Source organism: Natator depressus, chromosome 1, assembly GCF_965152275.1.
Source record: "Natator depressus isolate rNatDep1 chromosome 1, rNatDep2.hap1, whole genome shotgun sequence".
In the NCBI taxonomy this organism is placed as follows: domain Eukaryota; kingdom Metazoa; phylum Chordata; order Testudines; family Cheloniidae; genus Natator; species Natator depressus.
Window position 1 is genome coordinate 164,464 of NC_134234.1, and position 13,368 is coordinate 177,831.

At 54.5% G+C, this 13,368-nt stretch overlaps 1 protein-coding gene across 1 annotated transcript in view; it reads left to right on the plus strand.

Moving 5' to 3' along the window:
- The window catches only part of DCHS1 (dachsous cadherin-related 1), a 118,696-nt gene that overhangs the window by 31,259 nt on the left and 74,069 nt on the right, over nt 1–13,368 (plus strand). The window contains exons 3-6 of the mRNA XM_074953790.1: nt 5,847–6,035; nt 6,388–6,619; nt 10,954–11,190; nt 11,561–12,580. Coding sequence (XP_074809891.1) covers nt 5,847–6,035; nt 6,388–6,619; nt 10,954–11,190; nt 11,561–12,580 — 1,678 coding nt within the window. The remainder of the gene's footprint in view (nt 1–5,846; nt 6,036–6,387; nt 6,620–10,953; nt 11,191–11,560; nt 12,581–13,368) is intronic.

Here is a 13,368-nt window from a genome sequence, read left to right on the forward strand (position 1 = left end):
GAAGCGATAAAATGCAACCCAGCTCTACTCCAGTGATGATATCAAACTAATCCATTCTCCACTTACTGTCATTACACAGTATTTTGAAACTTTCTATAACATCTTGACCAGTGGCACTATCTTTCTAGGAAGCCCATATTATTGCAAGAACTTCCATAGTGATTCTATGAATGCAGTTGAAAGCTTGAAATCTATGAAGTTCAAGACTAATCTTCTCTGGTAGGTGAGCCATTTCTTAGTCAATCATCTCCAGGTAAAGATGTGATCTACACACAATCTTTTCAGTCCAAATCCTGCTTGCTTATTACGCTTTTTCACCTATAACCAGTTTGATTTGGTTCAATAATATACTAGAGAACACTTTCCCATGTGCTAGAATCTTTTGTTCCCTATGTAGGTAATGTGATAGTCCCCTGTTTATACAGCCAAAGCTCATCTTAGCCCTTTCAGCCATAGCATTGCACTGGGAACTTGTTGTGGTCACTGATTATCCATCAGGACCCCCAAATGTTTTTCAGAGTCAGTGCTACCCAGCATAACATCCCCCATCCTGTAAGTATGGCCTGCATTCCTTATTGCTAGATGTGTGACCTTACATTTGTCTGTATTAAAAAGCATATTGTTTGCCTGCACTCAGGTTACCAAGTAATCCAGATTGCTCTTTATTAGTGACCAGTCCTCTTCATTATTTACCACTCCCCCAATCTTTGTGTCATCTGCTGCAAATGTAACAACAATGACGACACTTTCTTCCATTTTTCTGAGAAAAATGTTAAATACCATAGGGCCAAGAACCAATCCCTTCAGGACCCCACTAGAAACCCACACACTCTATGAGGATGGGTATAAACTGGCATGAATACATTTAGGCTGGAAATTAGAAGAAGGTTTCTAACCACCAGAGGACCACGGTTCTGGAACAACCTCCCAGTAGGAGTAGCAGGGGCAAACAACCTAACTAATTTTAAAATACAGCTTGATAAATTTATGAACAAGATTATATGATGGAGTTACCTGTAATAGCAGGACTCTGGACACAGCGATCCAGTCCTGTGTGCTATGATTGCTCATTTAGATAGCATTTAATCCACTGGATGTGTGTCAAGCTGTATTATGCTGGAAGGGCACGAGGCCCCACCAGTTACCCTTACTCTGTGTTAAGGGGCACCTGTGAAGTGTAGGAATGAGGGGACTTTGTGGGCATACTGCACCACCTCTTGGCTAGCAGCTCTGCCCTCCACCTGGTCATCCCTGGCCCCAGTAGGGCTGGAGTGGCTGTGCAGAGGGACAGTGGTAACCAAGGGGCTGTGAGGGGTACATTTATCAGCTGGAGGCCCAAGAGGGAGGGAAGGCACACTGCAGATGCTCTGCTCCCCTTTGGGGGCTAACGGGGAAGGGATTCTGCACAAACCTGAGACCATCCCTTGGAAATGACACCTGAGCTCTGAGAGGTGTGAACTGACCCATTTTCTTCCTCACCCACTCACAGTCTACCCCAGTTTCTGTTGTGGAATACCAACATCTCCCTATGCATGGTTTCAGAGTAACAGCCATGTTCGTCTGTATTCGCAAAAAGAAAAGGAGTACTTGTGGCACCTTAGAGACTAACCAATTTATTTGATCATAAGCTTTCGTGAGCTACAGCTCACTTCATCGGATGAAGCTGTAGCTCACGAAAGCTTATGCTCAAATAAATTGGTTAGTCTCTAAGGTGCCACAAGTACTCCTTTTCTCCCTGTGCATGTGGCTTTTAGAGCACTTTGAAACATAAAAGAAGCTCATTTTGTTAGTGGCTGTTTCTTGGGAACCCTTGCTCAAATGACTCCACATTTGCACCACAAGCTCTACTCCAGCTCCTGATATGGCACCACAGTTTTAAGGCAATTTACATATGCATTTTGAAAATTATAAGCAGCTCATTTTGGGGGAGGGGCTGTATATCTGAAACTGTTGATGAAATTACCAGTTTGCACCACAAAATCTGCCTTCATGCTGCAACGTACCAGTTGTCCAGACAACCTCCCTGTGCATGTGGGTTTTAAAGCATTTTGAATATTAACAATTAAAACCCTAACATGTTGATGTCACATGATTTTCTAAGAGCTGTTCTATGTCGGGAACCCCTTGGTAAACAGCCCCAAATTCGGCTCACTGACACACCCCGGAACCCCACTGAGGCAGAGCACTTTACAAGCAGTCTGAGTCAGCATGTGGATTTTATAGCACTTAGAAAACTTGGCTGTTAACAGTAAGCAACTCTCAACATGTGCTATTATGGTGCTACTCCCTCACTCTAACAAGTGGGTGAATATTGAGTAGGGGTAGGTAGATGGTATGACCTCTACAGGTGTCATGAGTGAGACAGTTAATACCGTGTCCTGTTCTGGGCTTCAGAAAAGAGGTACAAGAATGAGCAGCTGAAGTCTGGAAAACCTGCCTTATAGTGAAAGACCCTTAAAGGGCATGGCTACACTGGAAACTTCAAAGCGCTGTCGCAGGAGCGGTCCCGAGGCAGCGCTTTGAAGTGTGAGTGTGCTGGGAGAGAGCTCTCCCAACGCTCCTGGTAATCCACCTTCAAGAGGGGATTAGCTCCCAGCCTCGGAGCTTGTTTACACTAGCGCTTTAAAGCGCTCTGACTTGCTGCACTCAGGGGGGTGATTTTTCACATCCCTGAGCCAGCAAGTTAGAGCGCTATAAAATGTAAGTGTAGCCAAGCCCTAAAGGAGCTCAGTCTATTTAGAGGTGACTTGATCACAGTCTACAAATACATGCATGGGGAAGAGATTTCTGAGAGCAGGCAGCTCTTTAAGCTCCCATACAAAGGCTGAACAAGGTGCAGTGGCTGAGAGCTGAAGCCAGACAAATTCAGACTGGAAATCAGCTGAAGGTTTTCATCAGTGAGGGTAATTAACCTTAGACAGCTCATCCTGGGGCATGATGGATTCTCCCTCACTTAAAATCAGTAAATGGCTAGTGGATAGTTTTGCTAAAAGACTTGTTCTGGCTCAGCCAGGCATTCTGGGCTGGATGCAGGAGTCACAGGGTGGGATTCTCCAGGTGACGCAAGTGCTCAGACTGGCTCATACTGTGCCTCACTTTTGCGCCCACTGAAGCAGCTGGACCTCACACCCTCTGCCCAACACATCAGCCGACTGTGTAATCTCCCCAAATCCAACTGGCCATGTCACCCCTTCTCACAGCCTGCTGTGCTCTGTCCACTCGTCCCCCATGCCCCTCACCCAACCTGCCATACTCTGTGCACGCCTGCTGCTGGGAGCCGCTTTGCTCCAGGAGCTCCTTGCTTTATGTCCAGTCCCTCCAGTCTCCAGGATGGACAAAACAAAAGAGCAAGGGAGTGGAGAAACAGGAAAAAAAGGAGTGGAAAGGGGGAAGAAGATGGGTGGCTGCTCCAGAGCTCATGTTGCCCGCAGCTGCATGGATTCTGTAGCTGGTGGCAGGAGAAGGGGATCCTGTTACATGGGACTACTTCCAGCAGCTGGAGGGGCAAGGGGAGTAAGATGGGAGGGAATGAGTTCCCTATGAAATGCACACAGGGCTCCAAGGAACCAGGCTCACAATGTGGGGAAGTGCTTGACTACTCCAGTGCAAGCCTCTCTCAGTAGGGGGGCCTGTAGGGAGTCAGGCAGGAGTGCTGGCCGTTGTGGGAGCTCCTGGATACCCCAGTCCCCTCCTCTCCCACCAAGACGTGTTCTAGGGTGAATGGCAGGAGAGGTGGTGGGAGTAAAGCAGGAACTCAGGTTCTGGAGGGAGGGTGCAGCAGGGGGCACTGTAGGGAGTGGGGTGGGAGCTGTGGCTGGTGGGAGGGGTCAGCATGCAGCTCTGTAGGGAGTGGGGCAAGAGTGCTGGGCGGGGGCTCCCCGTTACTCTAGTCTTAGCCTCCCAGCAGGACAGGCCAGTGGTGAAATTGCTGCTGGGGCCTGAGCTGCCTGAGGGGCTGACGTGTGACCCAGGTTAGGAGGCTCCTAAGAGCTGTTTGCAGCTCCCAGCTGGGCCCTTTCTCTGGCGCTCGTCTATGTTCCTGTGCCGCTTGCTCACGGGAGCTGAGGCCCCAGCCCCAGCGTGGGGAGGAGCTGCAGCAATGGAGCGTGAACTTCACTTCTCGGGCCTGTCCCGGCTGCCTCCTTTTCCGGGGTGTGTCTCCCCTCCGAGCTCTCAGCGGGGGATGAGCCCTGGGCAGCATCCCCCGGAGGGGATGTTCTTGGGAAAGGAGCCATTAGTGGCTGACCTGGAACTGCAGGGAACTGGAGGGATCTTGGGGAAGCCTCCCCACACAAAGGAGAGCCCAGGATATTGGGCAGGAGCCCTGGGTTCAAGGAGCAGGGTCTGAACCCCCAGGTGCCCCTGATGCTCTGGCAATGCTGGCTCCGCCTGCCCCTTCGCCTTCTTTCCGGGCCCAGCAGTTGAGAGGGCCAGACCTCCTCTCCTGTCCCTGCCACAGAGAAGCTCAGCACCAAGGAGTCTTTCTGGAAGTTGTGCTGTAGCCCAGCTGGGAGCAGGTGGGCAGGGTGTGCTGGCCTGCAGCTCAGCCTGTCCCTTAAGCCTGTAACAGCCGGCTCCTCACTGCAGCCCTGGCCAGAGGTCTGGGAGTGCTGGCACTTGGGGCCCTGACAGCAGGATGGGATCCTGAGGTGCTGGAGGGATGTTTCCAGCCCCTATGTCCCAGAGAGCACAGTGGGGTGCTCAGAATAAGGCTGACTCTCCTGTCCCTCTTGAAGTTGGGTCACTTGCAAAGAGACCAAGAAGAGGACCTCTGGGCCCCGTGTGCAGCACCAGGCCCCCCAGCAGTGCTGCAGGGGAATGTCCAGCGGGAGAGGGCAGTGGGAGGTGCTGGCTGCTCAGTGGAAGGTGAGGAGCAAGGCCGGGCTAGCTGCTAGCCCTGCAGCATCTCTGGTTTCCTTTCCCATTCCCAGGAGAGGGTGCATGCTGATGAGGCTGGCTGAGGGGGAGGGAGGGTCCTGGGAAACACAGGCTCCATGGAAAGGCTGAGAGTAGTGGGGAGAGCAGCAGGTGAGTGCCAGCCTGTTTAGCACTATGGGACAGGCTCTCATCCCTCAGGCTGGGCTTGGGCAAGGGCACTGGGGTAAATCTGTGGAGCTCAGCCTCTCTGCCCAGTGGCCTTTCCTGGGGCAAGTCCCAAGACCATCTGGGGCCTGGACAGCATAATGATGGGCACCAGAAACAGGGAGGCCATCTAAACTGAGAACATGAGTAGTAACGGCCTGACCCATGGCACCTCCAGCAGCACAGCAACCCTTATTGCTGCAGTGGGGCCAGCTCTGACTGAGGGCAGAAATTCCCGTTACTGAGTCCCCACCCCACTTCCTGCAGCACCCCCAAGTGCTGGGGCGAGCACTGACTGCAAGGGGAGAGCACCTCTGTCTGAGCCCCCTGCCTCCAGTTTGCAAGGCGGGAAGTGCTCCCACCATCCCTTGAAGAACACTGCACTGAGCAGAGTAGCTGCTCTGATCACCTACTGGGGGTGGGGGGGGGGGTAATCAATTTACCTATCCTAGGTGGAATATCTGAGTGCCTCAGTATCTGTAAAGTGTTTATCCTCCCGACCCCCTGTGCAGCATCCCCACTGTATAGACAGGAACGGCAGCCCAGAGAAGCTGTCATTCGCCTGTGGTCACACAAACAGACTTTGGTGGTGCATGGAATTGGACCCGGGCTTCCTGAGTCCTAGCTTAGCCCACTAACTGCTGCCATCCTGCCTCCTGGGGCAGAAGGTCTTGAGCTGCCCTTGGGATGGCCGGGGGAGCTGGGCCTAGCTGCTAGGCTCCAGCCCCACTGCTGCTCCCACTAACATAGAGCCTTTCCACCAGATCACGGCCACAGATGCAGACAGTGGTCCCTTCGGCTCCCTCTCCTACTCCATCGGCTCTGGCATCGGCAGTGTTGTCCCCACACAGTTCAGCATTGATGAGCACACTGGGCAGCTGTGCACGGTGCAGGGCCTGGACCGCGACGAGGGGGCCACTGCCTATGACTTCACTGTCACTGCTGTTGATGGGGTGAGCGCTGATGAAAGCAGGATGGGCCCTGGGGGAAAGGGCTGAGTGATGGGGGATGGGCCAATGGGGAAGGAGGCTGAGTAATGAAGGAAGGGGGTCATGGGACGATGGGGAAAGGTGGGATGGAACTAAGCAATGGTGCAGAGGCAGCTGGGCCCTGGGAGGTGCTGAGTGATGGGGAAAACGGGGGATGGGCAAACGGGGAGTGAGCAATTGGGTGGAGGAGGGAGTTATGCCCCCAGCCTAGTACTATTCAGAAGGTTATCCCTGTCATCCCATCCTCCCAGGGCAATGAGGGCCTCCCAGCAGCCCAGCCCTGGGCAGAGTTATGCCTGGTCCTGTCCTCCTCCAGGGCGGTCTGAACTCCATGGTGTACGTGAAGGTTTTCCTGGAGGATGTGAACGATAACCGTCCGGCATTCTACCCACTGGAGTACGCGGCCAGCATCAGTACACAGAGCATGCCGGGCACTGCCGTGCTGCGTGTCATGGCCCACGACAAGGACGAGGGCCCCCACGGGAAGGTGACGTACCACATTGTCTCGGGGAACTCGCCCCCTCTCTTCTCTCTGCACAAGGACACAGGTAAGAGCCCTTGGCGTCCTGGCCAGGTGTGGGGATGGGTGGGGGGAAGGGAGCTTCCCCAGGGTGATGCTCAGTCAGCCGCAGACAGAGGGTATGGGGGGATGTGACACCTGTCAGTGCTACTGTACAGCATGCTCATCAGCTCCACAGAAGGGCAGCCCCACCACCCACCTCTCTCCTCAGTCTTCCCCCTCCCCTGTTTCCACTATCCCTCCCCTCCCTGCTTGGCCAAGGGTGCAGGGCGGGGGTGAGGGCTAGGGGTGTGGGCTCTGGGGTGGGGCCAGGGATGAGGGGTTTGGGGTGCAGGAGGGGGCTCAGGGCTGGAGCAGGGTGTTGGGATGTGGGAGGGTGCAGACTCTGGGAGAGAGTTTGGGTGCAGGAGGGAGTTCGGGATGCAGGGTCACAGCAGTGCTTACTGCAGCTCTCAGGAAGTGGCCGCCAAGCCCCTGTGGCCCCTAGGCTCCCCTTGTGCGTACAGGCACTGCCCCCGCAGCTCCTATTGGTCACAGTTCCCGACCAATGAGAGCTGCAGAGCCGGCACTGGGGCTGGGGTAGCACACAGAGCCTCCTTGGCTGCTCATTCGCCATGGGGCTGCAAGGACCTGGCGGCCGCTTCCAGGAGCCGCATGGAGCTAGGGCAGGCAGAGAGCCTGCCTTAGCCCCAGGCCCCTGCTGCACAACCAACAGGACTTTTAATGGCCCAGTCAGCGGTGCTGACCTGAGCTGCCAGAGTCCATTTTCGACCAAACATTCCAGTTGAAAACCGGATGCCTGGCAACCCTATTCCCTGCATTCCTGACCACATTGATTGGGCCCAGAAAGGCTCGATACCCATGGCCCATTCCCCAGGGCCCTCAGCACCCCCCCCCCCACCCGTGGCCAGGTCCTGGGCCCTTTCTAGCCTGAACTCCACCCCTCTCCCCTTGTGACATTATTAACATAATCTGTAACCGTGTAGATTACTGTTGCAACCACTGTTATATATTTGCAGCAAATATTGTACAAAGGTTGTCGTGTGAGGTGTCTATGGGAAGGTTATGATCTGCTGGTTATAATTATGCTATGTGTATATGTGTATCAGTTTTGTTGTTGAAGTTATGAATATTGGCTCTCTACTGTCTGTATTTCAAACTTATGCTATGCTTCTGGGGGACACCCCAGACAAGTTGGTGTCAACTCTGCCTAGCCTGTTTCATGGCCCATTAAGGACCATCAGTTATACAATTGACCCGTTGAGAGAAGGCAGACACACCTTGTGACTCAGCAAGGTATGCAGGGACCTGCCTATTGGACAGAACTCTAAGGTTTTTCTATGCCATGTGCTGGATAGCGTGTCCTTGGGACAAAGAAAGCGAAGACCACGTGGCAAGAGACTATAAAAGGGTGATGTCTCATCTCCATCTTGTCTTCAATTCTGCTTCTTGCCTCTGGAGGAACCTTGCTACAAACTGAAGCTCTGAACAAAGGACTGAATGATCCCTCCCAGCTGTGGATGTACTCCAGAGACTTGATTTGAACCTGCAGTTTAATCCATCACTGCTACAAGCCTGAACCAAGAACTTTGACATTACTGTGTCACGGAGTCCCCGGGCGATGCTCTGGAACTGCTCCCTGCGAAGCCAGGCAGGACTCTGGGGAAGTCTCCTTTCTGTGAGCAGACTGTCTTCAGGACACACAGCTCACACAACTTCCACCTTCCCGGGTCTGACCTCGGAGCATTCAGCATCCTCTGCCCCTCCGTGTGCTTCCCCCTGTGACGATGTGATGCAGCAGGGAGGGGGGAGTGTTGACCTGGGAATGTGCCCTGGGGACGGGAGACCTGAGAGCCTGTCACCTGAGCCAGGAGGGGGAGGGGGAAGTGACGCCTCTGCCCAGGAATGTGAAGAGAGGCCGCAGAAGGGAACCTGCTGGGTGGGTTTAGTTTCAGTTTTGTGCTGGGTGGAGGAACACAGGGAGGAACACAGGGAACCCCAGGGCTGGGGTCTAAGCTCCCTGCTCCCCCAGAAGGACTTCACTGAGGGGTCCTGGGTGTACCCACAAGCTCTGTTTTGGACTGTGTTCCTGTTGTTCAATAAACCTTCTGTTTTACTGCTGGCTGAGAGTCTCAGGGAATCCCAGGAAGAGGGGTGCAGGGCCTGGACTCCCCCACACTCCGTGACACCCGCAGCGAGTCCACCCAGGCGGGCTCCTGGGGCAGCCAGAGGGCCCTGCACCCCAACTTCACAGTCAGACGTGACTTTCAGCCAGCCAGTAAAACAGAAGGTTTATTAGACGACAGGAACATGGTCTAAACCAGAGCTTGTAGGTGCAGAGAACAGGACCCCTCAGCCAGGTCCATTTTGGGGGGCAGTGAGCCAGACAACCACGTCTGCACTTCACTTCATGTCCCCAGCCAGCCCCAAACTGACTCTCTCCAGCCCCTCCTCCTCTGGGCTTTGTCCCTTTCCCGGGCCAGGAGGTCACCGGATTCCTTTGTTCTCCAACCCTTTAGCTCTCACCTTGCAGGGGGGAAGGGCCAGGCCATCAGTTGCCAGAAAACAGGGTGTTGGCCATTCTCTGTGTCCAGACCCCTGCACACCCCTGCCCTCTAGGGCTCTGCAATGATCATACCCCCTTATCCCACCCCCTAGATACTTAAGAACTGCATAGGGAAAACTAAGGCACCCCCACAATATTCAGAGGAAACATTAAGAACAGTCCCGCTTCGTCACATACTGTATGTCATTGATTCCATTTAACCAATTCTAGCGCTCATCTATATCTTTTTCCTTTTATGAATAAACCTTTAGATTTTAGATTCTAAAGGATTGGCAACAGCGTGATTTGTGGGTAAGATCTGATTTGTATATTGACCTGGGTCTTGTGCTTGATCCTTTGGTATCGGGAGAACCTTTTTCTTTTACTGGAGTCTTGGTTTTCTTCTTCTTGGTTTTCTTCTTCAAATTGCTTGAAGCAATTTGTCCTGAATTGGTCCTCTCAGAAGTGTACCACCAAGGGCAGATGCTGGCTTTGGTGGGACACAACTCAGTGCCAATTCAGGACAAATTGCTTAAAGCAGGGCAGTTACAGCCCAAAGCTGGGGTTCCTTTGCACACCAAGGCAAACCCAACCAGCCAAACAGAGAAGACATCGTTAGCCAGTGGGCAAAACCGAAAAGTCACACAAGCAATTCCCTTAGACACTCCAGTTTCCCTGTATTACCACAAGTTTTATTCATAAAAGGAAAAAGATATAGATGAGCGCAAGAATTGGTGAATGGAATCAATTACACACAGTAATGTCAAAGTTCTTGGTTCAGGCTTGTAGCAGTGATGGATTAAATTGCAGGTTCAAATCAAGTCTCTGGAGTACATCCACAGCTGGGAGGGATCATTCAGTCCTTTGTTCAGAGCTTCAGTTTGTAGCAAGGTTCCTCCAGAGGCAAGAAGCAGAATTGAAGACAAGATGGAGATGAGACATCACCCTTTTATAGTCTCTTGCCACGTGGTCTTCGCTTTCTTTGTCCCAAGGACACGCTATCCAGCACATGGCATAGAAAAACCTTAGAGTTCTGTCCAATAGGCAGGTCCCTGCATACCTTGCTGAGTCACAAGGTGTGTCTGCCTTCTCTCAACGGGTCAATTGTATAACTGATGGTCCTTAATGGGCCATGAAACAGGCTAGGCAGAGTTGACACCAACTTGTCTGGAGTGTCCCCCAGAAGCAGAGCGTAAGTTTGAAATACAGACAGTAGAGAGCCAATATTCATAACTTCAACTACAAAACTGATACACATATACACATAGTATAATTATAACCAGCAGATCATAACCTTCCCATAGACACCTCACACGACAACCTTTGTACAATATCTGCTGCAAATATATAACAGTGGATGCAACAGTGATCTACACGGTTTCAGATTATGTTAATAACGTCACACCCCTCCATCCCCCCAGGATCAGCGGACTGATCTCCCCACAGCCAGTGCTGACGTAAACGGGGCCAGGTTCACTCTCCCCCTCCAGCCTCTTTTGGCCTTTCTAGGACAGATGGGTCGAGGGCTGAATACAGGGGGAGGGGAGGGAAGGGGAAGGGAGTAGGGTCTCCTCAGACTCCTGTAGAGAGGGGCTGCCCCTCCTTGCTCCCAGATGTAGCCCCCATCTCCCTTCCTTCCCCCTCTGATCTGTGGAGCCAATCTCTGGGGTTGGCATCTCTCTCCCTTGGTTATTCCCAGGCACATGGCTTGTTTCTACATCCCTAGAGCAGGGAGGGAAGGTGCATTTCCTGCTGGGGGAGGGGGACACAGTGTTCAATCCTGTAGCGCTTCCCCTATCAGTTTCTTTCTCTTCCAGGTGTTGTCTCCCTCTCATGGTCCCTGAGTGGCAAAGCCAACACGCTGGTGCAGCTGGTGATCTCAGCACGGGATGGGGGGGGCCTGTCAGCCCAACCCAACGCCCAAGTGAACATCAGCATCGTGGCTGGCACAGTCTCGCCCCCTGTCTTTGAGCAGGCACAGTACTTCTTCACAGTGCCTGAGGACACGCAGCAGGGGGCGAGTGTTGGGGCCGTCCGGGCCCATAACCCCCCAGGTATGGGCCCATCGCAGCCCCAAAAACACGTTGGGCCCATGTTTCCATTTCAGGGGTCCCGCGCTCCTGCCCCACTTCCCACGGTGCCTCCTGCTGATATCTCCCCCATAGCTAGCGGCCTGCCCTCCCCCATGGTGCCTCCTGCTGGGAGCTCCCCTCACAGCTGTGACCTGCCCTTCCCCATGGCACCCCCTGCTGGGAGCTCCCTCCCACAGCCAGTGCCCTGCCCTCCCCCATGGCGCCTCCTGATGGAATCACCCCCCACAACTAGTGGCCTGCCCTCCCCCATGGCTCCCCTTGCTGGGGCAGGCTGGGGGGGTGAGCGGAGTGCTTCTCTCACTGTCCTTGCTCTGTATTCCCTTGTCCCCAGGTCACTCTGATGACATCTTTTATTCCATCTCCTCGGGAGATCCCCATGGTTATTTCTTCATTGACTCCAGCTTGGGACAGCTCCGCACCAGCCTCCCTATCGACCATGAGGTCCAGGCGGTTCTGGTTCTGGACGTGCAGGCCCGGAGTGGCTCGCCGCCTGCCTACAGCAACACACAGGTGAAGATTTCTGTGTCAGACGTGAATGACAATGCACCAGCCTTCCTGGCCCCTTCTGACTCCATCCTGCTGCCAGAGGCCACAGAGGTGGGGGCCACTGTCTACACGCTGCAGGCGGAGGATCGTGACAGTGGTTCCAACGGGCAGGTGCATTTTGAGCTGGTGTCAGGTGGGGACGGCATCTTCAGCGTGGAGCGCTCCTCTGGGACAGTGCGTCTGGTGAGGGCACTGCAGTACGAAGCCAGTGCCGCCTATGGCCTAGCCATAGTGGCCCGGGACAGCGGTGTGCCCCAGCTCAGTGCCACTTTCACCCTGCTGGTGCACGTGCAGGCAGAGCACGACCACGGGCCCATCTTTGACACACTCACCTACCGTGTGGAGGTGCGGGAGGGCACACCTGTCTCCACTCGCTTCCTGCAGGTGCGGGCCCTGGGCCGGGATGCTGGTGCCACGCCCCTCACTTACCACCTGCGTGCCGATGGCGACGCCGCTAGCTTTGGCATCGTGCCCGAGAGTGGCTGGCTCTACATCAAGAGTGCATTGGACCGGGAGACGCGGGACCTGTACATGCTGACAGTGCTAGCATCTGCAGGGGCAGGCAGCACCAGCAGCGAGGCCAGGAAGACGGGCACCAGCACAGTGCGGGTCAGCATCACTGACGAGAATGACAACAGCCCCCGGCTCAGCGAGGAGCGCTACTTCTTCACCATTCCCGAGAACCAGCCACCGGGCAGCAGGGTGGGCAGGGTGACAGCCAGTGACCGGGACACAGGGCAGAACAGCCGCCTCACCTACCGCCTCCTCCAGCATGACCCCAACTTCCTCATTCACATGCAGTCTGGTGAGAGACCGCATGGGCGAGAGAGAGCCCACCGAGATCCGAGTGGGCATGGAGGGGCCTGTGAAGCTCAGCAGGGGGTGACTGTGAGGGTAGAGCAGAGCTGGCCCCAACATGGCACTAGGGGGTGCTGTGCTTCAAGGAGGGAGGTGAGGGTAGCATCATGCTACCTAGTCTAACTCCCGGGTCTGAGAGTTGCCAGAGCCATCCCACAGCAGAGTGCTTTGTCTGGGATTGCCATCCCTCCCACAGAGCTCTCATGGCACGGGTGGTGCCAGCAGCCCTTCAGGCAAAGCCAGGCCCATCACTGAGCTACGGCAGCTGCAGATATGACTGGTGGGGTGGTCCCGCCTTCCACCCACCCAGCCCAGAGCCCGGTGCTCAGGTCAGCAGGGCCCAGCCGGAGCACAGGTGCTGAGACTTAAGGAAGCTTGTCAAGAGGGATATATAATGGGCCCAGGGGTCGTGAAAGGGCGTATGCACAAGGATGGGTTGTCGGGGGGGGGGGGGGGGGGTCACACCTCAGGAGGTGGGTCGGTGTCACCCTGTCTCACAGGAAGTTAGGGCTCACACCCCAGACGAGGTTCAGTGTCACCCTGTCTCACAGGAGGTTAGGGATCACACCCCAGAGGAGGGTCAGGGCATTAGGGGTCACACCCCATAGGTGGGTTGGTGTCACCATCTCACAGGAGGTGGGTCAGTGTCACCCCATCTCATGGGAGGTTAGAGGTCACACCCCAGAGGAGGGCCTGATGCAGCTGGCATGGCTCTCTTGTCATCAGCGTTAGCTC